The sequence below is a fragment of the Acanthopagrus latus genome, chromosome 10, assembly GCF_904848185.1.
Source record: "Acanthopagrus latus isolate v.2019 chromosome 10, fAcaLat1.1, whole genome shotgun sequence".
NCBI classification, from domain to species: Eukaryota; Metazoa; Chordata; class Actinopteri; order Spariformes; family Sparidae; genus Acanthopagrus; species Acanthopagrus latus.
Window position 1 is genome coordinate 10,050,649 of NC_051048.1, and position 27,722 is coordinate 10,078,370.

Consider the following 27,722-nt stretch of genomic DNA (forward strand, 5'->3'; position numbering starts at 1 on the left):
AATGTAATCTGTTGAAGGATAACCATACTTGCTATGTTTAGGTTAAAATTTGGGGTTATGCTAGACTTAACAGAGGGTGTATTAGATTGTGATTGTGTGTGTGTGTGTGTGTGTGTGTGTGTGTGTGTGTGTGTGTGTGTGTGTGTGTGTGTGTGTGTGTGTGTGTGTGTGTTTGTCTGGGGGGGAGAGGCTGCATATGTACATTTCTTCACTGGCTTTTAACATCTTCATTTTAATACAGAAGGGTGTGCGGCGCATGGGTTAAGATGATTTAGTTGTTTATTTTTAAAAATCATTAAGAAAAAAAAATAACTTGTGGTTTCAGTATTAACAAGCTTTGTTTTGTCGTGAGCACAAAATCTACCCAACTGAATTCTTATAAGACAAAAATCTGCAAAATTCATGGCCATAATGGAATTACCACCCTTTGCAGTTGTATTCCCCCACACAGCAGTCACATTACTGTTCCTGAGCTATTGTGTTGAATACATTTTTTTTTTGTTTTTTTGCAGAACATGATGATGTCACAGTGAATTCTGACCACTGACCAATTACTCATTTCATCATGTTGTCCTGTTAGACGTCTGTGAGGAAGTCTGTGATATAAATTACCAAATCGATTGTTGAGCAATGGCCAAAAAAGTCTGAGCTTTAACCGCCAAATTCTAATCAGCTTATCCTCGAGCCCAAATGGACATTTGTGCCAAATTTGAAGAAATTCCCTCTCAATGCGTTTTTTGAGATATCACAGAGTCAACTGGAAACTGTGAGCTGGGAGGGATTAGCTGCCAACCCTGACCCTAAACCAAGTATCTTGTGGTCTTGGGGTGAGGGTGAAAAGGAACCCAGGATCATCAGGCAGATTGGTGTTGTGTAAAATTTTGTCAGCACACACAAAAGGCTTATTACTTTCAAGTGCTGGGAGCACATTTCTTAAAATCTGTGGTTGTTTTCTCATTTTTCCATTTTTCAAGATGGTCCATCCACTGACCCAATCTCACTGACATGGATTTGAACAATTTGTCCTCAAAATTTGAAATTAATAAGCCGTTTGTGTGCCCAAAGTCTTTTGTTCTTTTCAAAAATTAAGTGTTGTGCTTATATATTTGCTGAGTGAATAGGGAATATAAAAGTTGCAAATGTTAAATGAAATGTATTTTATTATTTTACTGTCTGGAAATGTGGCCACTCAAATCTATATCAGACCTCCTTTATTTGTAATGATATGATGAAGCCCAAGAAATTTGTGCTCAGTCAAACGGCGGCATGGCCAGTAACAGGAATACTATAAAAATGCACAGGAGTCAGTAAGGCCTCCGTTGCTCATTGTATGTTAAACGCCACATCGAGTGGGGTAATTACGAATGATGCTATTAATAGTTCTGCCTTATGCTGGTTGACTATGCCAGATTATCATGTCGGAGTCATGAATCATGAGAAGACAGTTTTGGTCATTTTGTGCCAAGACCACGAAGTAGTAATTCTGTGTGACGATAACAATTTTTCTAAATGGATCACAAAAATATTCTGTGATCACGTGGATATAAATCTTAAAAAAAAGAAGGAAAAAAAAAAAAAAGAATCCCATGGCCTTCCAACCTTCAGTATCTTCACTTCAGTCCTGGCAGCAAATAGTAGGGCATCGGTTTAGATCAGTGGTGACTCTCTTTGGTTACAAACATAGGGTAAAAAGATAAGTTGTCCTGTCCTATTTTGTTACGCTCCCTGCAATATGTTGAGGATTATGGCCACGCTAATGGGTCCATCCTAAAACACTAATAGTTTTTTTAAAAAGCATCCGTCTGTTTCAACATTTATTTACCATTTTATAAAACTTTTTTTTCCTTAAGATTTGACTCATCATTTATCTTTCTTCAGAAAATAGGCCCAGTCATCCTCACACCTAGAAAAATTGCATACCAGAAGAAGAAGGTGGTCAAAGCCATGATAAGAGCTGATCAAGGCAACAGAGAGGTAAAATACTTCTGTACAAACTGAGATGTTTTTCCTATAAAGTTATTCCTGTGTTGGCTCAGAAAAAACGGTTCCTGTGACTCCCTCTATACGGGCATTTAAAGGGAGATTAAGAGAGTGTAAAGAGTGTGTGTGTTGTACTACGGAGGCTCCTATGTTGCAATTTTAATGCAAAAGGGGCACTTTGACGACCTTTAAAACATTTTGGGCCTGCTATGATGCCTCATATCAAATCAGATCAAATCAAAATCATCATGTTGGTGATAATGCAGCTGGTGATGAATGCATGTTTAAGAGTGGAATATGTAAGAACAGGCCACCTGTCAAACTAACATTCCAGGCAAACAGGGGGCGGCATGTCGCCAAAGTAACTGCAGCCACTGTTAGCTAGTTAGCTCAGATAGCTGTCCAGCATAGATGTCTTTGACGTAAAAAAAAATGTTATTTTGTCGCATCATGTTTTTTTAAAAAAAAATGTTCTTAAACTAAAATTCTTGCATATTGAAACTTTAAGAAAATAATGACAACAGGAAGGTAACAACATGAAGTAGGGTGTTATTTCCTCCATCAAGTTAATTATTTTCTTCATGGCCGAAGTAGCACGTCTATCGCAATGCTAGCAGCTTTGTAAGGCTGCACCTTTGCACAGCACTGCTTTAAGCCGACTGCTAATGTCAGCATGCTAACAAAACCGATGAGTTGCAGGTGTGTTCATCCTGTTTGTCATCTGTTGTAGCACGTTAGCATGCTAAGATTTGCCAACTAGCATTAAACAGAAAGTTAAGCCAAGGCTGATGCCACTGTCGTTAGCTTGCATGTCGGCTATGTGGTCATAGAAACGAAGCCTTAGACGAAATGAAATGTTGACTTAAGATCATCAAAGTAGTTACAATTAGTCCTGGGGACCATTCAAGTGTGTACTAAAGATTGGGCCATGTCGTAGATGGTAAGTGAGAAAAACCTGAATCTACTGTTGGCACTATGAAAGTTAGGGGAGCATGTCGAATATATTTAGCCAGAGTTTAAAATAGTCCTCAGTTGTAGCGTTACTTTCACAGCAGAGTTAAAATGTAACATCATGTAAATTTCTGTTGCTATGGTAGTTTTAAAAAATCCTTTCCCGAATCTGTTTTGGAAGAATGCTGTTCATTCCTCTGTTAGAGCTCCAAACACTTGGAAAGTCTCCGAAAAAGGACCACTGATGCTGTTCTGGGAGTTCATGTCAGGGGCCAACACCTTACTAAATAAACCGCTGACTGGAGCTATGTTTTGTCCTGATGTTAATGGACAAGGAACAAGTCTTGCTTAAATCTGTTCCGTCCTCTGCCATGGTCTAATCCACAGTATTCTGTTCATCTCTAGACGGTAGGCTAGGGGTTAGCTTGCTCGAACATGACTCAACCTTCTCTGAAGGCTTGTTTAAATATAATGACAGAGAACACTACTTTTTAAAAGGTTTTTGTCAGCTAATATTAGTGATGGTTAAAAAAAAACAAAAACGTCTCAACAATATATTTCTTTGAATTCTATCACAGTTATTTTTCATTCTACTCCTTCTCCCTACATTATCTGAAGCCAGAAGTAAACCGCACAGTAGTCTTACGAACGTGTTCAAGCATTAGCATTTTTGTTTGGCATTATGCTAGCGATCTACGAAGGTAGCCTAAGCCTAGATTTCGCTTACAACCTCACGAATGAATAATTACTAGTAAATTTGTATTGCAGCATTTAAGTGAAAAATATTAAATTAGTAACATATACAGTCAAAGAATCAAACAATAAAAGGACAAAAGCAAAAGGCGTAAGTCTGACCGTGACGAAGGATAAATTCCCAACCATTTCATGGCTGAGCATGTTCATTTCACTAACAGGCTTTGTTTGTTGTTTCAGCAGATTTGTCGTTGAAGGTAATACTAGTTAATAGACCATCAACATTGCAGTGGTGGGATCTGTACAGTACCCCCATTTGATCCTGAACTACTCCTTTTCATTCTAACGTAGACATAACCTGTCCGTGTAGTTTTAATAAAGTGCCTTCAGAGTTGTGCAGATTTAGTAACCCAACTCAGCTTGTGTACATATTTAGAAGGTTCATATTTACAGAAAGAACAGAGATGAAAGGTTTGAGCTCTAAGGCTACTTAAATCTTTTTCTCCAAAGAGTAACGTTTGTATGTTGACTGTTTTTTTTTTTTTTTTTCAGGTTTTAGGTTACATCGCTGCTACCGGTGTGAGAAAAGCTTCCTCAAGTTCATCACTCGTATGACACCCATCCATGTCGTGGGACATACAGAGGGTGGACATAATCAAAAACACTTGTAATCGTTCTGTTCAAACTTAAATTCGAGCTAAGCTAATAAGGTGTTTACGGAAACCCAATGGTCACTCTTGAGGCTATAGTTTGTACTGTGGCTGCTTTGGACCAAAATCCATTTTCAAATTAATGGAATAGCAGGACACATGGATCGCTCACTGTGGATGTCACACGGAGTTCAACTTACGAAAATTCCCATCATCGAATTGCAATTACAATTAACAGTGCTGACTGTCCTTCGAACTCCTTTCTAGATTGGTTCTCTCTTTTTGGAAGCTAATTTACGGGCTCTGTGTTTGGTTAATGTTTTGCACAGGTCCATTATGTTCCAAGGTTTTCATCTTATTTAGTCCCCTCTCTTAAATATTAATATTATTAATATTATTAGACCTCAAAACTATAGCCTTACAAATGGTACTTAAAATAACTAATGTATCAACACGTCTGTGACACCAGTCGAACATTAGAATCGTACTATTTGTGACAGAACTATACTCGCTGATTACATGATGTGTTGATGATTCGATGTCCATGCCCTGTATGTATTTGTTTACTGTTGAAGCTAACTTACTGCATTCCTAAAAGTTGTTTTGCTTAATAGAAACTACATTTTGTTTGCTTGGTTTCTTTCTCCTCAATATAGAGGGTTGTGTTTTGTTTTTTTGTTATGGGGTTATTGAGTTGTGTTCATTCCTTCTTGTCTGAACCCTCGTCTTCATTCCGGCTCCTTTATCTTCTACACTTTTCCCCTCCACCTTCTTTAACTAGATGACATCTGACTCCACCACGCACTGCTCGGTGTACTCCTTCACCAGCTCCACGCTCAAAGTGGTGTGGCAGAATTCGGCCATGGGCTTCCAGAGTGGTGGATCCAGGAACATCTGGCACATCACGTGCCCCTTCAGGGTGGCGGTGTGGCGCTGCAGGTGGCACAGGAACTGCTGCCGAGCCAGGTCCAGGTCTTTCCCGAACATGTCAATGTTCAGGTAATACCTGGTTAAAAAGAAAGTTTACCAGTTGACTGAGTGAAAAGTTTGCCTTATTCTAAAAATGAATAACTTGCCCTCAAAAATATTTGGAGCATTTTAAAGCCACTATGTGTTTTGTCTTAAGTGACAACTCTGGTGTCCCCCCAAAGTATAATCGAATGATGTGCACACCAATACAGTGTTCTACGCTTCGCTGTGGACAGTAAATGTACTTGCAACATCTGCTTAGCATTAAATAAAGAAAGGACAGTTACCAGTCATCTCCAATGGGCACCCTAAAAGGGAAGGTACACAGGCTGGCCACGGCAGGGTTGGACAGGTCATCCACCATCCAGTCGATGTCCTTCTTCATTAGGATGGCCATGTTGCTGGGCAAAGGCTTGAACGGCTGCCAGTCTTGGATGATGGTGGCATTAGGAAGAACCCCTTGCATCAGGTCAGTGGTCAGATACAGCTGGTGTATGGCTGTTTGGTCAAGACGCACTGGAAGATGGTTGGAGGAGGAGGTGGACAAAGGGGATTGGATGTCTCCACCCAGGCCGAGTTCGGACAGGCGGCTCTTGAGGTCCTCAGCTCTAAAGCGCACCAGCAGAATACCCTGAAGAGAAGGAAGTCAATGTTTGGGCTTACAAGGAACTACAACAGTAAAGCACCAACTAAATATAAGATTTACTACATTTTGCGTGAAGCAATAACAGCAATAAGCTATAAGCACACACAAATACAAAGAGTCTGCTTTTGTCGCCTGCTTTTTACCTGCTTGGTTATGATGCGGTACTTCTGGAAATCCTTGGGCCCCAGCCGATCATCACGGGTCAAGCGGGTTACTTTGACCTCTGGGAACTTGGATTTGACCAGCTCGGAGCAAAAGCGCAGCAGAACTCCTGCCACGCCCTTGCCCCTTTCCTGAGGGGCAACGCGGAGCCCTTCCACCAGCATGGTCTCTCCATCATCAATCACACACACTGACTCCAGAGCAATCTGCAGAGCATCACGGAGGAAGAAAGACAAAGAAAATTATCACACTGACATAGTTTTTATTTAGGACTATACACCATTCTTGTAGCTGGAATAGAGCAGCAAGAAGGAAAAAAACATCCTATCTCTCTTGTTCTAGAGATTTGGAGAACAGGAAGTGTTAATTGAAGCATGGAGCATTTTCTGCCGCTCATTCGGGTCTGAGTCCCAGGTGCGCACAGACTTATGCAACATGGCAGGAGAACCACACAGTCTACAACAAAGAGATGATGTGGTCCTGCTGGTCTCCCCCAGTGCATGCTGGGAAGTTTGCAACCTAGAACGAAGCAGAACCAGAACCATTGCACCTTTGTTTCCAAAGGAGACATCGAGACATTTCAGGCATCTGATTAGGATGCTTCCGGGACACCTTCCTTCGGAAAAGTTCTGGGGATGTCCAATTGGAAGTGGAACCCAAGAAACATTGAGGAAAAAACAAATCCCACCCGCCTTGGGAATACATTGGGATACACAAAGACAAGCTGGGGGACGTGGCTGGAGAGACAGACACCCTGGGCTACCCTACCACTGCAACTGCTTTCCCAAAAACTTTAGGAAAAATCAATTTGTGTAAAACACTTAAAGTCCTGAGTCTGATAAACATACTTTGAGGACTGAGATGAAGATGCACATGGCATCAAAACGTTACTCATTGAATAAAAGTTTGTTGTCTTAATCTTTGTGCTCCGGTACACTTTGGACCATGTTCCGGGAAGTTTTTCCTGATACCTGAAAAGTCACAGTCTGAGAGAACCAGATATGCTTTCAGCTAACCTAAGGGCTCAGTTGTTCATATGGTTCCATTTGTACTACAGGGTGTCTACATCTGTACAGGGGAATAACATATTACTTAGTAGTACTTTAAACCGATGTGATCACTAGTCTAACCTGGAACTACAATTATCTCCAGCCACAGCCATCGCTGGTGCAGAGACATACAAAAGTGTAAAACACTCACTTACTTTGACATCTGAGGTTCATCTTGTTCACTGTCTTACTGGAGTAAATAGTAGGTTAATATCAGATTGGTCTTGTTGCCTTTAGTAGAGAGACTGGTCCTGGAGGTGGCCACATGACAAAACAGTTTGAGGTAGGGTGGGACATGCCTAGCCTCTACTAAATGAAGAGAAGTTTAATTCCCAATGACTAAAAAGTTCTCTAATCTAAATGTTTGTTCTTAGTTGGCCTGCTAATGTTAGCCACAGGTGGGCACGTCAGTTGCAGTTAACTTTGCGCTTCGAAAAGCCCAACGCCTATTAACTAAATGGTTGATTATTAAGAAAAAATCAAACACAAACACAAGTTGTTTTTTCTTTATTGATAGGACAGCTTAAAAGATGGAAGGAAATGGGATGAGAGAGAAGGTGGGCTGCTGCAGCGAGGATACGGCCTCTGTACATGGGTCGCATGCTCTACCAACTGAGCTACTGGGGCGCCCAAGAGGAGCTTTCCTTTTAATCCGGCGTTCCATTGACTTAATGAGCACCAGTGCACCGCGTCAGTTTTCCCGCAGAGGTGGTCTGACATGTGCCGGACGTAGAGTCTGGTCTAGTCTCGCATAGCTGGAACTATTTCCACACTTCGTTTGTCACTGTGCCAGCGCTGGAGAAAGGAGCACAGTAGACTGCAAAGTCAGCATTGATGAAGTAACAGGTAGTTGTAAAGTCAGCTTTTGCTTGTGAGAGCTGTTCAGCAGTCACTTGTCTTACGGTGGCTTGTCTGCCCTGGCTAGCTTGACTTTTAACCCTTGGCCCTCAACCACATCAATTGTCGGCATATTGCCTCAGACCAGCGCGTCACACACTCTCTTTCTTTCACACTCTTTCACACTTCCTCCTCAAACGTGGCAGCAGGGTGCATGTTCTTAATGTGGCACAGCATAGCTGGTACCACTAAAGTGAAACGTTACAGTGCACATTTTCCCACACTGAGCTTCTTTTAGCCTGATGAACTTTTTTACATCAGACTGCTCTAGCGAAGCTGTTAGTGTGTCTGTACGGGGTACTAACCTTTAGTCTAACCTATAGACCAACATGTACAACCAGTCTAAGGTATTCCCAGCAGTTAACCAATCAATGGTCAACCAATCAGTGGTTAACTGTTGACATCCCTAGTCAAAGGTATGACATCAGTCAGTAATTTCTCGTTGCATGGACAACCAACTCAAAACCCACATGAGGCACTAAGCAAACAAGCACTAAGATACATTTCCTGAATTTCTCATAGACTTTTGCCTACTCCTGTCTCCACATGTTAAGATATTTTCACATTATTCATCAACTTACCACTTTCCCCTGTTTACGGGCCAGTATGACTGTGCGGTTGGCCTCCTGCAGCCAGCTGGTGTATCTAGTGGGCAGGTAGTCAAGGCCTCCATAGATGTCCTGGCTCATAGCCATGATATCGTCGAAGTCCTCCTCAGTGGCCACAGTGAAATTAAGGCCTGCCTGGGACAGGGCCTCTGGAAGCTGGGGCATAGTCAGGCTGGTATCAATCTTCATCTTGAAACAACTGATGAGATACAAAGTTGAGGAGAGATTATTGTGGATTGTATTTATTAAATGACTCAGAGCAAGATGTCATTCTCCGCCAGTCAGAATGAACTCCCCCCAACTACTCCTAATGAAAACACAGGAGCAAAAACACTTTACCATTTTCAACCAAGACTGAGGGGAGCTCAGGAGCTGTCCTTACTCAGGAGCTGACAGTTGAAACATTCTGAGAGGTGATGTGATATAATGGAAAGAACAGATTAGTGGCTCTAGGCACAAAGCAAAATGCATACCAAGTATATCAATATCACAGTACAGTATGTTGCATTCAAGCCATACGTGTTTAAATGGCTTGGATGGAACATTCTGTAGGCACTCTGTGAAAGCAGAGAAATAACAGTGGTAAAGCACAACCCGATTTTTTCATTTCAGGGAATGCGTGTCACCTTGTAGATTATGGGGACTTCTTACAGAGTTATTTAACCATGGGTAATAATCCTGTTCGTGCTCCCATCAAGGCTCTGTTCATTACTTCTAAAGGAGAATGCGCCACAAGGGAGCACTGAGCGACCGTGATGCCAAAAGGAGGCGATGGTTACCTTATTACAGCCCTCACAACTCAGTTCCTTATCCACTGACCTTGGGCAAATATGGAGGAGCATGGTGATTACAGTGCTGTGACGTGCTATAATGTAAAATTCAGACTTAGAGGGTATTTAAGGTCCAACACCACAACTTTGGCAGTGACAACACTCTTGTTCAGGCTACACTACTAGCTCTGTATTAAACGCTGAACTGAGAATTCAGAGTTAGTTGCTCTAACCCTTGGGAGCAGATGAGAGTTTTCAGCTTGGGGTAGTAATGTGTCACTATATAAACATACATAAATCCACTTGGAACCGAAAAATAAACAAGATTTATATAGGAGTGGTACAGGAATGGAATAACCCGCTGAGGCCTGTTCAATGAAGCAACTTGAACATACAGTGGATAGCTTCTTTCTGTTTTCTGGCTTTACTGATCCTAACAATGGGAATCACACTAACAGCTGGGCCACATGTTCTGCTTGAGCAGCTCATGTGCACAGCAGACCATCTTGCTTTTTCACCTCAGCACCCACGTCAGCAGGTTGAAGCAGCCCCAGAGCAAGCATGAGCAGTGAGGCCGTCAGCAGTCTCATCTCAGTAAGGCAACCCAGGTTTTCGACATTTAGCCATGAGTGTGTTCATAACAAAAGGGGAGGTGTTTGCAGCATGTGACCAATCCTAAACGTGAACTGCCAGCCGAACCATGCTCTAGACAAAGAGCAAAATGGTTGACAAATACAGAGAAGTCAGTATTCGTACAAATTCTGTCCTCACAAGGACTGCTCGGTCAAAATGCAGTGCTTTTATATGTGTTGATCTGTTACGTCAAACATGACCTGCTCTGGAGTAGGCCAGGCGTGCAGCATAAGCTCCCGTGGAGATGTACCCTTATTAGAAGTGAACCGCCACTAACCCTGAAGTCCGCTAACCACAAACCCTGTTTCACGTAGCTTAGGCCTCAGGACAGAAAGAGAAAACCAAAAACACACAAAACATCACCATGAACTCAGCTACTGATGACCACACTGAAATCAGCAGGAACACGGTTATGGTTCCAAAATACTGACAGAAGGAGAACCAAACACAGACACAAAATAGATTGAGATACGCAGGGATAGGTGGATGACTGAGCAAAAAGGGACAAAAAAAAAGCAAGAAAATTGACCATAGTTAAGACAGGTTGAGGGGAATGGCAGGCAGAAACAGACAGAAAGATGAGACAAAATGCATCAATGCAAACAGTCACAGGAAGTGGAAGACTGGCACCCATCTTGAAACCAGTGTCTGTTTTTCCATGAATCCTGTAAATCTGAACTCCTAGCCCCCTGATAAAATACACAGCCATACACTGATATTCTTTGGGACCCACTCCACATTAAAAACTCCAAGACTTGTCCATAACTTGGCTAAATCTTGGAGTTATGCGTTGGGCACTCACAGGATGGAGCGAGGGTCATTGAAGTGGATTCAAAAACTTCTGGCACTTGTAGAGGTGTTGCAAGTGTTGTGAGAGCTTACCGGACTGATATCGAATGATTACTGAACAAAGTCGCTAATATCAACCGTCAGAGAATACTGGTGCCAGATGACAGGGCTCCGCACAACAAAAACAAGATGCTTGCTCTTATTAAGATTTTTGCATTTAATTGAGTTCGGACACAATGCATTAACATACAATGCATACAGTGCGATCAAATAAAATAAAACAAGCTTGTGAAAAAAGAAAACATGCAACATAACATAAGAAGCCATACAAAAGAGAAGTGATACAATGTAAGATACAATATTATGATATGTATATGATAACATAAAATAACATATAGAATAAAGTAGGTAGGGCTGGGTTTGATATAAAATGTTGCTAATTGTTTCAAAATCAGTCCAGTACTGAGAGTTGTCCACATTGATAGCATATTTTCATTAGTGTATGAGTCCATATTTCATTTTATGTCTTAGTTACAATAACATGTAACGTACATTCAAAAACACTTCTGTAATGGCGTCCAAGTTTGGAATGGTGAATCACCTGTGCACAGGATTTGTCGTCACCGCTAACTGGGCCATTAGCCTGGGAATGATGGTCCCCATGAGCTACAACCACAACAAATTTTGTCTCCAGCTGCCTGTTTTCACCTGCCAATGATCATTCAGGATTTTATTGTATCTTTTCCCTGATGGTGATGTTCTTGGGTAGTCAGAATTAATGTTGCTCCAGGACCACTCAACCACTCAAACTGACCAATCCCTTTTTTTTTAATGTTGCGGGTTTGTGATTCGGGTAAAAGAGAAGAAAATCGCACATGAGAGAATTACCATCTGTATCACAGGGTTCATGTGAAATTCTGTTTCTAATTTAATCCAAACATCTTTTCCTAAACGTATGTGTCTTTGTTGCCTCAGACTAACCAGGTGTATTTGTTGTCTAAACCTAACCAAGTTTAACCATAACATCATGACACATAACATCTTTTTTTCTGCACTATAATCACTTAAAATAATGTTCCATACCAATGATATCGGCTAAATGACATTTTGGTCTGGCACTTATTGTTTTTTTACACTGAATTTACTTATTATTTCCATATTCTTTAAGGTTTAGGCAACAAATACACTTGGTTAGGTTTAGGCAACAACTACACTTGTTAGGTTAAGGCAACATATATAATTGCTTAGGTTTAGGCAGCAGATACCCTTGATCAGGTTAAGGCAACATTTACACTTGTTAGGTTAAGGCAACAGATATACTTGGTTTAAATTCGTAGTGACTTTTTCTCTGCAGCAGTTTACTTTTAGACAATGCAGTTATTAGTTGAACTAAAACTATGAGGTTGTAAAATATTCTGCTGATGTGTCATACATTTGCCTGGGGGTTCGTTTGATAACCACATTTGAGGAGATCATTGCAAAAAATGGTTGTATACATATAAGCTATATAAGATAAGACATATCAATGTTAGAGATTTTTACTCCCTAATATCAGTATTGGCCCCAAAGCTACTGTGTTACTTTGACATCAAAACAAAGTTATTGGTCAGTTGAAATAATGGTCCTTGGAATGACATAATTTAGGATGTTCTAGAAACACCAGCAACACAGAGATATCAAACTGAGCAGAAGGAGTGCAGTGTCATGGACATCCATGAACATTGCTAATAGTGTTAATTGCAACTCAAGACCAAGCGGGTACTGCCACCTCGAATGGTGTCAGCCCCGTGAACAACAGGTCTGGGCTACTGAAGTGATACAACTGAATGCCCACGACTGAGGCTTCTGAGACTGCTAAACAGGGTCTTCTAGTGCCGCCAGCCACACTAAAATGACACACCACAGGAGCAGAGGCCAAAAATGTCACATAACACAATGGCAAGAGAAGCATGCCATCAAACTATCCAAATAATGATTTCTAGCCTGCCTCTCCACAGCATGGAATTGTTTGGCATCACAGCCAACAGGCTGAATGGACATGCAGCATGTGTCAATATATGAACGAGCTTAGCTGGGGACATAAAAAGGCACACAGTGCACTCAATAGAGCTCGCCGAAAGACTGTAATGCTGTGATCCAGTCGAGATTTTCACGTTGAAATGCACAACCTCCAAGCATTCCAGGTGAACAACGCAAGAAATGAACAAACACCTAGGTTGACCGTAACAAAGTGATGTCTCTTTGGCAAGTGTACTGACAGCTGAACCCTCGCCAGCGCAGCCTCCTTGCATATATAAACAAAACAGAGGCAGGAAATGGCACACGAGGTGATGGAAGCCATTACACATTTCAATTCAACTGTCAGAAATGCATCTAAATATTCCCTCAGTTGCCTAATAGAAATACTGTTGCTACAGCTACACAACGTCAGACAACTGTTTCTTCATGAAGTCAGGGTAGATGGAGTTTTACAAATCCATCTATCCAGTCTAAATGGGGGAACACCAATTTCCGCCTTACAGTAGCCAATTTATTGTCGCTTCATTTAAACACAACAGGCCGAAGACTTATTTTACTCATCAGTCTATTCTGTTTGGTGCGCTGTGAAGTAAAATCTGAAAGTTTGAAAGCAATGAATCTTTGATGTGCTTTGTAATTCAGCAAATATGTGAAATACTGTATATGGTGCCCCATTGCATGTTTTCAGCAGCAGAGCGGCTCACTGCTGAGCTCCATGGAGAATACACGGTGAGTCTATTTTTGACAAAACATCAGGCAGGCATGACGCTCAGCTGTTTGTGATGCTCCCAGAGGGCTATGACGACATGCGGAGGATGGAGCAAAACAGCGGCGCACACACCAATTAACAAAGACGTGCCCAAGTGGAATTGAGGGGCAAGGGAGCCAAATGTATTTTAAAGTAAACTGACAATGAAGTTGTATAGTACAATGTCATATTGTATCAAATCATATCGTCAGCTGGAATTCTGACTTTCAATGTTCCATTGTTCTTTTTCGAATAGGAGGTTGGAAATGCTGGGGTTCTCAGTTGTCTGTAAAGCAGCATTAGACTATCCCAGTCTGAGGACTGCCTGTAAAACTGTTGAACTCCTAACTCAATAGAATGTCAATAAAAGATGACCTTGTCTGAATGTCGGCATCAGTGCCACTGGATGCATGGCACTCGCCACAGAACATGATCATGTTCAACCCGTCATTGCATTTTTCAGGCAACGCCGAACCTGACGCAGACACAGAACACTGAAATGGAAAAACACAATACGTCTCTGAGTACGGGCACATGGTGTGGACACAATAAGCCACCCTTGAATACAATAAAAACTATCTAATTACAAAACTTGTCAAGACACTTCTTGCCGCTTGCATCTGAGCACAGGTTCAAGAATGGGACTACTGTTGGCTTCCTCATCTACATGGATCACATCTGCCCAGTTGTGTATGGATGGATGCAAAGAGACAGAGGATTTACTTGGACCGAAGGGTTCAACTAACAGATGGTCACAAAGTTACAAGGCAGCTTTATACTTAACGATTTCACAATCACAACAGCGCGCTGAAGCTAGGAAGACGGAGAGAAAGAGTAGGACTTATCTGAAGTGCCATATGAACCGAAAGAACTAAATCCAAGCCATCCGCATATAGGACGTACCAGCCATCACATATCTGTCTGTATAGTAAGTGAGCTAAAGTGGATCAGCTGCAAACAATAAAACCTGAAAGCACCCAACAATGCAAGAAAGTCTACCACGCAGGCCAGCGTCCTAAAACAAATACAAACAACCTATACATACATCCATATGGTGGCCTGATATCCCAGCGTGCAGCAGAGAGGAGTTATTGAATAGTGAAAAGTGAAGGAAAAAATGGGTTTTGACTGTTCCACTGGCAGAGGACATGGCTGACATTGGAAAAACCCACCCAGGGGCTCCAGCAGATGCCAGGAGCAGCATCTTCCCATGCTAAGGGCCTCTTGTTTGAGAATCGAAGCCTGCTGGCACCTGCCACATGTAAGGTTGCAGTAGTTCCAGAAAACTGAATGAGGTGCTTGCAAACTTTCCACATTTCCAAATGACAGTCTGAACACAGCACCACAATGCCAAGAGGTGATCTCGGAGAAGGGCTGTAAGGGGGGATAAATAGTCTCTGTAGTTGGTCCATTCTTTGAGCATCACTGATTTTCCCCAATAACGGCTCATGGCCACAAAAAGTGACAATATAAAGAAAGTTGAATTTTGTGTTTTTCTTTTTAAATTTATCTAATCTAGCCATCCTTAACATGTGGATGTGGTGACAAAGTTGAAACAGAATCAACTTTGAATAAAGTAACCCGACATCATGTTGCAGTGACCAGTGTAAAATGTAATGTTTCATCTTCGGCAACTTGATTTGGCCTGTTGACACATTCGACCAGTGCGCCAAATTACAAAACCAACTAAGGCAAAGGCACGGCCCGCAGTCGGTGCAGTCGCGCACTTCATAGCAGCGTTGGCTAAACGCTAGCACCAGGGCAACACACATCGGACTGTGTGTAACGTCGTTGTTTCACTTGCACTCACTGAATTCGGTCTTGTTCGGTAGCTTCAATGTGGAGAATGCAATTAGGTTGTTGTTATGTAATAGTGGTTGGCAAACTAATTTTAGGTCCGTCACCACCACCTTCTGGATCGGCAGGGGTTAAGCTCACAACATTCTGTCACACAAAGGCGCCGTGGAACGACACTCCCACACACAACCCTGCAGCTAACTGCCCGACGCCTGATTGTGTCTGAATGAGGCCTCGTGCACTAACACAACGCTAAACTTTCAACCAGTGGAGTAGTCCGTCACGGAGCTGCCCACCTTGGTATTTCCGGATAAACACGGTCGACGCAAAAAAAGAGATTCCACCACAGTAGAGGGGCACTATGGAAGCTGCTGCATCTGAGTCCCTTGTCTAAAATCACTATGCCAAGACTAAAAACAATCCCCTTGCAATATATAAACTTTGTAAAAGGACATACACTTGTCATTTCTAAACGCCGTAAACCTTCGCAAAAAGGTTGACACAACCTTAAGGAGAGCATCCCTCTGTTTTCACTGTTTTTCATAAGCCTTCTAATGCTTCATGATTACCTGTTAGTTTGTGTGTGTGTGTGTTTTTTTTAAGCACTGTCTTTTGATTCCATTAAGAGAGGGGATTAGAGGTCCTCTAGGGGAGCTGCTGGTTTGTGGAGGCTAACACAGAAATGCTAGACATGTTCCAATAATCTATCAATGGGCCATGTGAGCTGTAAGGGCATTTGTAGTGAAAACACTGTCTGGTCACAGCACACACACACACACACACACGTACACACTGCGGACCCTGGTATTTTTCCATCATGCTTTGATGCTTTGAGATGAGGTGTCAGGCTTGGCTGGCTCGCCCGGTCCTGCCAATGAGAGCGATGCTGTTTTGTTTTTGTGTTTCTGTCTCCCACTCTCTCCCTCTCTCTCTCTCTCTCCCTCTCTCTCTCTCTCTCTCTCTCTCTTTCTCTCTCTCTCTCAGTCTCTCACACACACTCATTGATTCACTCTCCTCCTATTCACTCTCTCATGCTCTCGCTTCCTTCCTCTCTTGGGCTGGCAGTTTACTCCAAACAAAATGGAATTTGGCACATTTGCAGAGACCGTTGGACTGCCACTAAATTGCAACGCTGCGAGCAAATGCCAGTACGTTCGCTGCAGATTGGGGGTCATTTAGTGATGACCGTGCTAATATGGGGGAGCTTTATAGATCGGTAAGGGTGTGCGCGCATGTGGGGCTTTTCCATGCATGTGCTGGCTCTGCTTGACTGAGCATGTCAGGCCAGCAAGGCAGGGCTATTGGTCAAAGAAGCTGCTGCATATGCTCTCTCTCCCTGCACTACCATCAGAGAATACCCCCAAAAAACAAAAATCTTTCATTATGAGGGAGCTAAATCCGGAAATGTCGGATTTCAGCGGCAGTAACTTCACACAGCTCCTCAAGCAGTTGATCACAAACACAAAGAAACGACAAAATAGAGCAAATGGAAGTCTGGAAGTGCAAACAGGGACTCAACTTTGAACCGCAGAGGTGCTAGAAGTACTGAGAGTTGAACACACAGACGCTTCAAAACATGAACTTGAGTTGAATCTCGCAACACACATCTGTTTTGAGGGGGAGTCAAGTGGAGGTCATCTGCAGTCCACTCAGGAGGCGAGACAGACATGCTTTGGGCCCCCCCGGGTCCAGAGAGCGGCTTGGCACAACTTGGCGCCCAAGGTGGTAGCAGAAACGCAAATCAGCGTGGCACGGTTTGATGCAGCCGAAGGTGCCGATGGAAAAGCCCCAAAAGAAGCGCACACATGGCATTGTTGGTGACTGACGAAGAGCCAATCATTTTTGGTAAGCGTTCAGCACTCGAGAGTATCACCAGTTAAGTTTTTATGGTACTAATTTGCCACCCAGACAAAAGCTCCCCCTACAGCTGTATACTTGGTGGCACTCGACCCTCGTGAACTTAGCATTTTACCCTTCTAATGTCACAAATTCAATTTATTTTGGTGTACGCTGCCAGCTCTCCTCTTTGCCTTCCCACACTTGCACACAAAATAGATAAGGACCATCATACTGAAAAGAACAGGTCACTTGAGCACCTGGATAAAAGGAACACACCATGTCTTCAGAAGATTATCCTGTCGGTCAAGTGACGAGAACATGGACACCAAAATCATTCATGTCTCCCGGGTAGATCCTTGGCTCCAGCGCTTCACGCCAGTAGGCTCCATGCTGACGCAAACACTTAAGCATACCGCTCTGTTGAGCGATTGCAGGATCCATGTCATTTTTCCAACGTAGCCCCGCCTATACATGAAACAAACCATTGACACACAGGCACCAGAAAATGATTAGTTGATAAATCTGTCAATCATAACTCTGTGCTTGCTGCCATGAAAATGAGACAACTGTGCGATGTACTTCAACACTGTCGCCTACACTCACCTGGTTGGCTCTTTGTGTAGGATTAGTGGTGCTTTATCAAAATGCGCCGGCAGGAATTTCAGCAAATCGAGCTGTTTCTATGCATCGTACCCCCACAATTCAAGAAGTATTCTGCCACTGACTTTTTCGTACATTCAATTTCTGTTGTATTAGATAAAGTCACAACTACTAGTGACAAGTAAAGGGCGCACAGCTTACCCACTGCTGACGTATACAGTGTCAAATCCAAAGAGGATTGTTACAGCAGAGGCACAACAGTGGGCAGACGGAAATTCTATGCTCCTCAACAGGCAACTTCAATGACTGGCACCTTTGTAGCATAAAGTGTACATTTGTAAAACAAGGACTTCTAACATCTCTGTCTGGTACAAGATACAATGGACTTACCATCACAAAGTCAATGATCATCTAAATTGTACCAGGTGAATTGAGACTTGGAGCTCATTTCCCGTAGCTTACCCTATTAAGTCTTTGCATGTGACAGTATATCATAAAATATGGCGCTCTGCACTTTAAAATGTCCTTGTGGAATAATATACAGAGACATTTTAACCTTGACGCCACAGAGCACAAGTTGGCTATCCGTCATGGCAACATGGATGGCCACCAGACATTAGAAAGACAGAGGTCATGGACTGATGGCAACCTTTAGATTTATCAGGCTTGACATCCCCTCCCCCGGAGGCGGCGGACCCCCCACATTAGACAGATTCCTACAAAAGGGAAGCTTCTTTAATCTAATGAATTAATCCTGAACAGCTTTAAACAGCCAACATCAAATGAGTGGACCACAAAATGTCAATTAACTGACAGTCCAAGGATTTTTTTTCATACAGTTTGGGGATTATAACTGTATTTCAGGATGAGGATTATTTTAGGGTTATCAAATAGACTAAAATTATATTTAACCTACCTTTACCTTGCATTACAGCATGCAAGTAGACGCATATCTTTCAGATTATTACGTGTTTGGGATTAGGCTAAACCATGTCCTCCACCAAAAGGATCGTTTCCCCCTATAGGTTAACATCCAAACATGCGAGACGTTTTCTGTCAGAGAAACACAGTGCACATAAAACAATATGCAGTAAATCTCAATGAAAAGGGCCATAATGTCCCATTCAAAAATCAATAACTTCGATGTTGAGAGAGGAATGCCTGCCAATACTAGCTCTCATTCTGCAGCAGGCATTTTAATAGATCATGGTGTGGAGATTGAAAGTTTTAATGAAACATTTAATGACGTTAAACTCGCCTATCAAACATTTTTGATGTTAACAGTACACTACCACTGTTAAGCCAAACGTCACTTAAAAGCTATTTTTAACCAATTTAAATCTGCATCGTACGAGCATATGAACTTTGAAACTCTGTATCCACCATTGTTTTGCATTGTCTTCAGGGAAAAATTATACGAGAGAGTCTTTTACCAATGCCATCACATTTTGCTTTGACAGAAGATTAGGTTTATGAGAGATCAAATGAGTTATATAACGAGAAAGCAAGTAATCCCTGCACATCTGTCAAAACGTGAAATCTCAAAAACTATGATAACCTTCCCAGTTATCCCGTCATAGGAACAAACGTATGTAATGCTTTTAACGTGGTATACAAAACGTCAATACGTCAAATAGACCATGCTTTACAAAATGGCGTGTCTTATCTCACATAGGTCACGACTGCAATAACTACAGCGATCGTTTACTGGGGAGCCAATCGAATCGATTGGGTACCGGAAGACATATGTTGCACTGTGGATGGAGGAACACATGGTCAGTTAACGGAGAAGATAAATGGACGGATGAATATGTGTTCATTCTTCCAGAAAATAGCGCTAAACCGGTGCGTCTCGAATGTTGTGAAACCGTGGCATTGATCAAAAGCGGTAATGTTAAGCGGCACAATGAGACCAAACACGGATCCGTTGAGGAAATATATCAACAGAAATCTGAAATGAGACCCAGTGTCCTGGTCCTGTTTTCTTTTCTTTGCAATGTAGGCCTAATTTTATGTATTTTATTTATTTGGTTTCTATATAGGTGGCATAATTGGTTGTATGTTAAAAATGATCCTACATTGAAAATCGAAAAATGAATATTGCTGAAACAATAAGGAAATATGTGTTGGTGTTGATTTTATTTGATAAACGCAGGGGTAGGCTATTGGATGCAATTCGGATAGGATGAGTTCCGGACCTTTGCTGGGAGGAAATTTTAGTAACTGGACCTATTTGAATTTTAAACCAAGACCCCTGAAATAGACCATAGTCTACACTGGATTTCATTTTGTAGAAAGGAGTTGTACGACAGAGAAAAAGATAGTTGCGTGTTATTTCCAGATTTGAATCCATGATAAGGTTTACATAGATTACTGCCACTCACCAATATGTGAACAAAATTGACATTGACATTCTAAACTAGTAATGCCATTAATCGGTTTTGGACTTATGATACACAGTTCTCTTGTTTCGGGAAAGTGAGGTCAAAGATATAATTATGGAACTCATAGATATAAATAAATAATCCTTCGACTTTATTGCTTCCTTCAAATGAAGAAGAATGTATAGTATTCCCTTAGACTAAGATATGCTTTAACTTAAAGTCACTATGTTAAAGATTTTACCATTTTACTATGGCGCCATCTATCAAGCAGCACCCCATTACACCCTGCACCGACCCTGCCAACCTCCCTACACCCCCTTCCCAAATGTCGGAGCTTGTCATTGAAGCTGGCTCATAGTCTGTTTAGATCTTAAGACTATCCAGCAGACGTGGCTAATGGAAGACAACCACTTCCTCATTTTGGACGTCTTACAAGAATCCAATAGGAAGACTACCTGGTCCAAAAAATCTTTTATCCCACAAGTCCGTCTGTGGCTTAAGAGTCACCTTTGCAGGTTGTGAAAGATTTCAAGCTGACGTTTTGTTTGTCTGAGCAGGGACAGTCGATATCATAGAGAAAGACATCATGTGGTCTGGTCCAAGACTGTTTGTATTGTTTTTGAATTGTACAATGAATTTTGGGCATAGCCATCAGCTGAACTCTCCCACAACTCTCAGTTCTTCCATGAACGTTGCCTCAGTCAGCAATGCAATAGCGCTACGAGCTTATTGCTATATTTTCTGCAAGAGCTGTTGAAGAGGGATGGCAAGCTCTCCCAGCGAACAAGCTTCGAAACACATATAGGTCAACATTTGTCTCATTGCTGTCTGCAATCCAAACCTTATCCTATGACATTACAAATCTTTTTTTTTTATCCCGATTTAAGGGAAATTTACCCTGATAATGGCAATCTGTGCCATCTCTACAGATAGCTACGTCCAGGATTCTCTGCACAATCATTCTACTCCAAGATGAGGATAATTTTGAAGCAAGAATCCTCCCACAATTACTGGTTGAACGTGTAAAAGAGTCCAAATAAATAAAATAAAAGTTTGTGTTACATGTCTTTATGTTTTCCAAGCATAGGGTTGCACTTTAACGATCGTTTTTCCCCCGTTCTTAAAGGAAAAGGTCTGCGCCTTTGGCTGATAAGGGACCAGCCAGGGGAAGGATGGAAGACCAAGGAGAGGTGGTGTTTATTCTATCCATATATAACTATTTATCAATTACGACTTTTAATATTTGTGTAATCATCTACCAACTTGTGTCATTTATCATTTATTGATGCCCTTCCCTTGGCAAAAGTCAGCCAACCAGCGTTAGAGGAAGCATCAGCTCGTAATTGGAAGCAACACTTTCTCCAAGCGCCCATCGACCCACTTAAGCAAATGCGCTTTAATGGTTTTTAGACTGCCACCTGTACAGCGTGGCAGCATGCATAATTCAGAACAGGGTGGTATAGGCTTACCGGTTGCTGCAGTCGCTTTTTGTAAGCTTCAGTCCCCTCAGGACAAGACGCTGCGCCACTTTTAGCACTCGTCGGGAGTCGAAAAGCACAGCGGTGAAGCTGAAAATGATATATGGTGCTGATGCTGAGGACCAACTGACTCATGACTCCTCTGCTGCTGGATGCCCCTCGTGGCCACGACTGGTGTGTCTTCTTGGTCCCCACGGTTGTAGTCCTCCATACATTATCCCTGTCTTCGATCTGTCATAAGTCAGTCTCAGAGGGCTGCGTTCAGTCCCAGTCCGGTGTCCGGCTGTTTTCACTGGGAGGCGGTTTGCGCCTGGTAGAGCCGAGCTCCGTTGCGATGACTCCCTCTCTTGATCCAAGCTTCTGGTCTGGGCAGACTTCAGTCAGCTGATAGGGCCTCTTAGCTCCACAGCTTACTGCATCAACTTACTAATGGCGGCTAGATTGCAGCACAGTGAGCAGCAGTGGGCAGTTATGCTGCCGACTATGCTGAACCGCCATTGGAAATTCTGGTCATTTCTCACAAATCACACCGATGAATCCATCCGAAGTGGAATTGTAGTGCCCATTCAAAGTGTTCAGAACAGTCTGGTCTCCGGCGTTGCTGGCAGCTTTCTTGGGAAACACTCACCCAAACCACTTCACATTCGACACTGATTAGGTAGATCGACTGAAACATTAAAACTCAAATGAGATGACACCTCTAGTTCCACACCTGATTATCTTTCTTTTTGATCAATCCTACATTTTTTTCAATTAATGACTTTTTTTTAATCAGTCCATTCATATAACAATGACTTTACCCAAAATAAATATAGTAATGCAGTTAAAATTGCGATTAAAAGGAAGGCGCAACATGTTTTACATACTATTTTTCTTTTTTACACACGGCTGTTTGCAGGATGCATGGCGATAAGTTGACGCATCTATTTGTATCTACGTAAGATTAATAACTGTAATGTGATGGAGGTCAAACGAAGTTTGTTTTCATTTCATGACTTACCCAACCCAGATAAGTCAAAATCTGACAGACATTACAGACAACTGTAACTATTATACAAAAAGAAATGTCTTACGGCTTATGTGGGTCATAATGAGACATTAGACGTGTTAAAAGTCCCTTACACTTGAGCAAGCACCCACTTGATGCCAGACATATGGAGGACCAAAAGTGTCTGGGGAATAGTGACAAAGCATTTAACTAACAGGCATTGATAAACCAGTTAACATATTCAAGTATTTCCATTTTAGCCTTTCCGCGACGCAGGCCTGGATAGAAATTTGAAACGAGCGCACCAGAGGCCGACCGAACCAGCTAACTCCCGGTTTAGCGCGTGGCTAACTTGACTAGAGGCTGAATCATTTAATTGTGGAGCTCCTTCTAGACTTCGAGATGCTCGGTGCATCACGTGACGATGTAAGTTACGCAGTTTGGCCTCGACAAAAGCCTGGCATTTACCGTGGAATTGCATCGTCACGTGATAGGCTGCGCCGCAGAATAACTTGTCCCCGTAAGCTGACACTGAGAACAAAGCTACTGTAAAACACTGGATGCTTTTTTTTAAAAAAAAAAAAAATTTGAGCATCACACCCCTCACCAAATGACTCGTTTCGCCGTCATGACCGTAGCCGTTCGGTCCAACTACATTCCGTAAATTGAGTATCATCACAATTTCGGCCGCTTTACAAACACTATGCGAGCCTTATCGAGATATTTTTATCCCATTCACGTAGGAGGGTAGTTGGCTCAGCTCAGCCGGGGAACAAGGATGTGTCATGGGGCTGAGAAAAACAAAGCAGAAAGTGGAAATGCATATTTTTGGCATATGCACTGGACGAGTCGCTTTCACTCCATGGTTGGCTTTGGGATTTTGCATCAAGCGTTTTAAAAAAAACATTTATAACAGAAACACACCTTTTTTATTTCAGTGAATAGTGAAAAGAGAGATGAAGGGGCACAGATCATGGTTTGTAAAAAAAAAAAAAAAAAATCATAAATCATCCTCGACAAAGCCAGGCCAATGAATCAGGCCAGCGCTGTATAAGAAACGGCTCAACATTTTAATGACTAAGCCTATTAACTCACTCGCATAGTCATCCATCACTTCGTGTCGACGGCGAGTTATTTAATGTCATATGACATAACTACAGCTGCATCAACTGCAAGGGTGAGGTTCTTTGTGGATAGATAGATAGATAGATAGATAGATAGATAGATAGATAGATAGATAGATAGATAGATAGATAGATAGTCAAGCCTTTAACAGACAGTGCCAGTAGGATGCGTTCACTGTTGGTTGGGTCCTGTGACTGTAATCAATGATTTTGGACCGAAGCATTTACATGTCGTAAAACAACACACCGCTGCGAGCAAGTATTGATCATTGTCACCGTTGTCATTTGTCCTGGGTCATCATCATGCACAACACCGAGGCAGAAATGGCCTCTGTAACTATTTAGGCGCATAAATGTAGGTCCTTCCAGGTTTTCGTTGTTTGTCTAATTTCAGAAAAATTGGACTGTTCCGCAAAAGACAAACGCATGTCAATGCAGCGAATGACGGTGGCCCGTAGCGCTGCTGCTGCTGCTGCTGCTGCTGTAAAATGAATGAGGGTCACGGGGAGGAGAGGATGAGCATGGGGGATGGGTATGTGTTGGGGGGGGGGGATTATGTGTGTGTCATTACACCCACAGCTGTCTGTGGTGATATGATGAAAGAGTGGAAGAGTTAAGGGGACAGCAGAAATGAGAGCTTTGTCTTCTTTTTTTTAATGTTTTGGGGTCTCCTCTGTCCAAATTTAAGGGAGGGAGAGTAAATGAGGCAGTGCATCTCTCTGCACACACACACACACATACACACACACACCCGCGCGCGTGCACACACACAGACAAACAATGCTTCCATTATTTTTGGGCACATGATATAGTTGTACGCACAGTAATTTACCCTAACCCCGACCCCGACCGTAACCATTACATGCCAAACTCCAAACCTTACCCTAACCTTAAAGGAACAGTTAGCCAAAAATGTAAATCCAGTAATCATCCCCTCCCTTCATGCCGATGCAAATCAGGCAAACCAGGTGCAAAAATGTAAATTGGGTGACTTTCCATTGATGGACTTTCCATTGATGGAAAGTCACCCGATTTGCATTTTTTGGGCGATCCGCTCTCCTAAACTCAACCTAACCTTAAAGTCTTCACCCTAAAATGTGACTATATACATTACGGTGACTGGCATTTTGTCCGCATAACGATGGAGCCCACTGGCCCAAACATACACACACATACAAACACACTGACTAAGCCCTGTTTGACTTTGCAGTACTTCATCACGAGTCAGGCCCATCGGCAAACAATAAAACCGTTCAGGCGGACAACGTGCTCCTCCACCACCTCTCCTTCTAGACCCCTCCACCTCCTCCTAGCCTCCTCTTGACCTTCCACCCCTTCCTTGCCTCCTTCTATTTCAGTCCAAAACCCTCCTCCTCATCTCCCTAACTTCCTCCTAGCCCTCATTCTTCAGCTCCTCTTTAACAACCCCCCCCCCCCCATCTCAGCCTTCCTACCATCCCCCTCCTCCTGCGGCTCTCCTAAATCTATCCCTTCATTCTCTTCTCTCGCTTGTCCTCCTCCCCTGGCCTCCCCTCTGCACTGCAGCACCTATACAGTCATTAATCTCCAAGGTCCCCTCAGTGCGACACACAATGCACGTGTATGTGTGTGTGTGTGTGCGCGCGCACACGTGAGTGTGTATGCGGATGTATAGTACGTGTAACATCATGTCACATTTGACCCACCCTGAACAGTCACATGTACTGTTTAATGCGGATTAATGCACATTTGAGTTCCCAGTGGGGAATCTGACGTGAGCCTTTGTTAGCTGTTGCAACTGTGCACAGCAACAAAGATTTGTGTATTTGTAACCAAGGTTACAGAAACAGCAGACGGTATTTTAACCCAAATCACAATGTTTTTTCAAAGCACCTTCACCGCCTAACCAGATAGTGGCTGTACTGGCACGCTGCCCGGCGCGGTCACTGGCAGTCGTCCTATCCAGCCGTTGCGGGACGAGGATCGCCAACGTCGACGGTGCAACCGAACAACACATGTTAAATGATTGGCTGTCTTGTGTGTGGCTCTGAGCCCGCTCCATCGTCAGGGTGTACGGGCTTGTTTACGAGCTAGGGGTGTGCTTGTGTGCTGTAATTGGGGGGGGGTTGGTAATTAAAGGTGCACTATGTAGTTTTGGGGGAGTCAGAAGAGAAACATCTGTTTTTTCTCTGCCAAAATGATAAAACACTCTTTGTTTTCATGACTGAATAAACTGAATAAATTACTGAACAATGAATACTGTTTGTTACTGACTTTGTTTACATGTGGCGGGCCCTGCCACCTTCCTAGCTTCAAACGGTGTTCTGAGGACCTTATTTCCCTCTGAGAACAGCTTGCTTATTCACTAATAGAAAAAAAATACATAATGTATTTTGTTTTTGTAGTATTACCTCATTAATACAGTAAGTTTGAATTTCTTCTCCAAAACTACATAGTGCCCCTTTAATGCATTGCGGTGAAACTATCAAACTTTTCATCTACCAGCTTTCTATTGTTTTATTGCCCAGGTGTTAGGAATGATTTATCGCTGACTGTCTTGTTAAGCCCGTCAAGGTTTTCAGTCCCCAGTGTGTTTCTGCAGCACGGTGTACAATCAAGTATTCTCTCCGTTCAAAAAGGAAATCCACGGTCGTCAATACATTAACGTCTCTTAAGGTAGTGAAAAGATTGGGGGGGGGGGTTTACAATTGATTTTTAACCAGTAATTTCTCAAGATTCTTTTTGACTCATCTTTGTCTTGTTAATGTCCGTTGGATTTTTTTTTTTTTTTCTGTGCCAATCTGCCTGACATGTTTTTGTTAGCTTGGGGTTATGTCAAGTGAGGCGATGTAGATCACTGAGCAGCTGCACAAAAAACTAGATGGGATTTTTCTTTTATTTACGACAAACAGCCACTTTATCAGCTTGAAAAAAACATCTTTGGGACTCAAATATTGCATGTGTAATTCATGGCACAATTTAAACAGGGCGGAAAATGTATGTATGATACCAATAAGGTCCCGTGAGGTAGCTCTGTATTACAGCCCTTCACTCCCAGTAATGCTTCTTTCTCTGGTCAGGGATTTGTTGTAGTAAAAATGTTGAACTATATAATCCTGCAGACTGATCACACCATTTGCAGCAACACATCACAGTAAATCACATCAAATACGACAACAGCATAGGGATGGGGTGATCGGCACAGGCCAAAGCCACGGACGCGTCAGTCGGACTGAGCCCAAATGAAACCCGGTGTAGTACGTACGGAGTTGTGTTCCCAAGCCCTGTCTGCACGGACGCCCACTGCTGCTTATCCTGCCTGTGTTTGTTTGGAGAGAGCGAGAGAGAGAGCGAGAGAGAGAGAGAGAAAGAGAGAGAGAGAGAGACGGAGAGGCCGGACCGTGCGAGGGAACGTGTTGACAAAAGTGGAACAAATAGGATGTCCATGTTGTGCTTTCCTATTTTTTTCCCTCCGTTCCATGATTAATACAATAATGCCTCCGCGCTTTCAATTCCAAATACCAAACTGTCAGAAGACATCAGATCACATTCAAACCTCTCCCTCTCTCCCACTCTCTCTCTCTCCCTCTCTCTCTCTTTCTCTCTGTCTCGCTTTCTCTCTGTCTCTGTCTCTCTTTCTCTTTGTCTCTCCCTCTCTCTCTCTCTCCATGTGAAGAAAAAGGCATATAAGAAAGAGTAAGGTGATGATGATGATGATGATGATGATGATGATGATGGGGAGGATGGCCACTGTTCCATCACGGTTCAAAGCCGCGCTGATCTGTAGTTACAGCTTATTGTCACGTCTGCGGTTGCTCCTAAAGAGCTGTTCAGCCTCCTTTCAGTGGATTGTGCTGATTTGACTCTCATCGGCGTGACTTTCTGCGGTGGACAGCTGACTAGCCGGTAAAAGACAGCGGAGCGATGAGCTGCTTGAGGGATCAGGTTATTTAGTGAAGACGAGGGCTA

The 27,722-nt window shown here is 42.7% G+C and overlaps 1 protein-coding gene across 2 annotated transcripts in view; it reads right to left on the reverse strand.

Moving 5' to 3' along the window:
- Positions 1–93: 93 nt before the first annotated feature.
- Positions 94–27,722, reverse strand: part of nat16 (N-acetyltransferase 16) — a 36,993-nt gene continuing 9,364 nt past the window's right edge. Inside the window, exons 2-6 of one of the 2 annotated variants that reach the window (XM_037113192.1) lie at positions 17,477–17,665; positions 8,579–8,804; positions 6,033–6,257; positions 5,531–5,874; positions 94–5,280 (exon numbers count right to left, since the gene is read on the reverse strand). In XM_037113192.1, coding sequence (XP_036969087.1) covers positions 5,052–5,280; positions 5,531–5,874; positions 6,033–6,257; positions 8,579–8,804; positions 17,477–17,535 — 1,083 coding nt within the window. In that variant the 5' untranslated portion in view covers positions 17,536–17,665 and the 3' untranslated portion in view covers positions 94–5,051. The remainder of the gene's footprint in view (positions 5,281–5,530; positions 5,875–6,032; positions 6,258–8,578; positions 8,805–17,476; positions 17,666–27,722) is intronic. The other variant, XM_037113193.1, reaches the window with a different exon arrangement.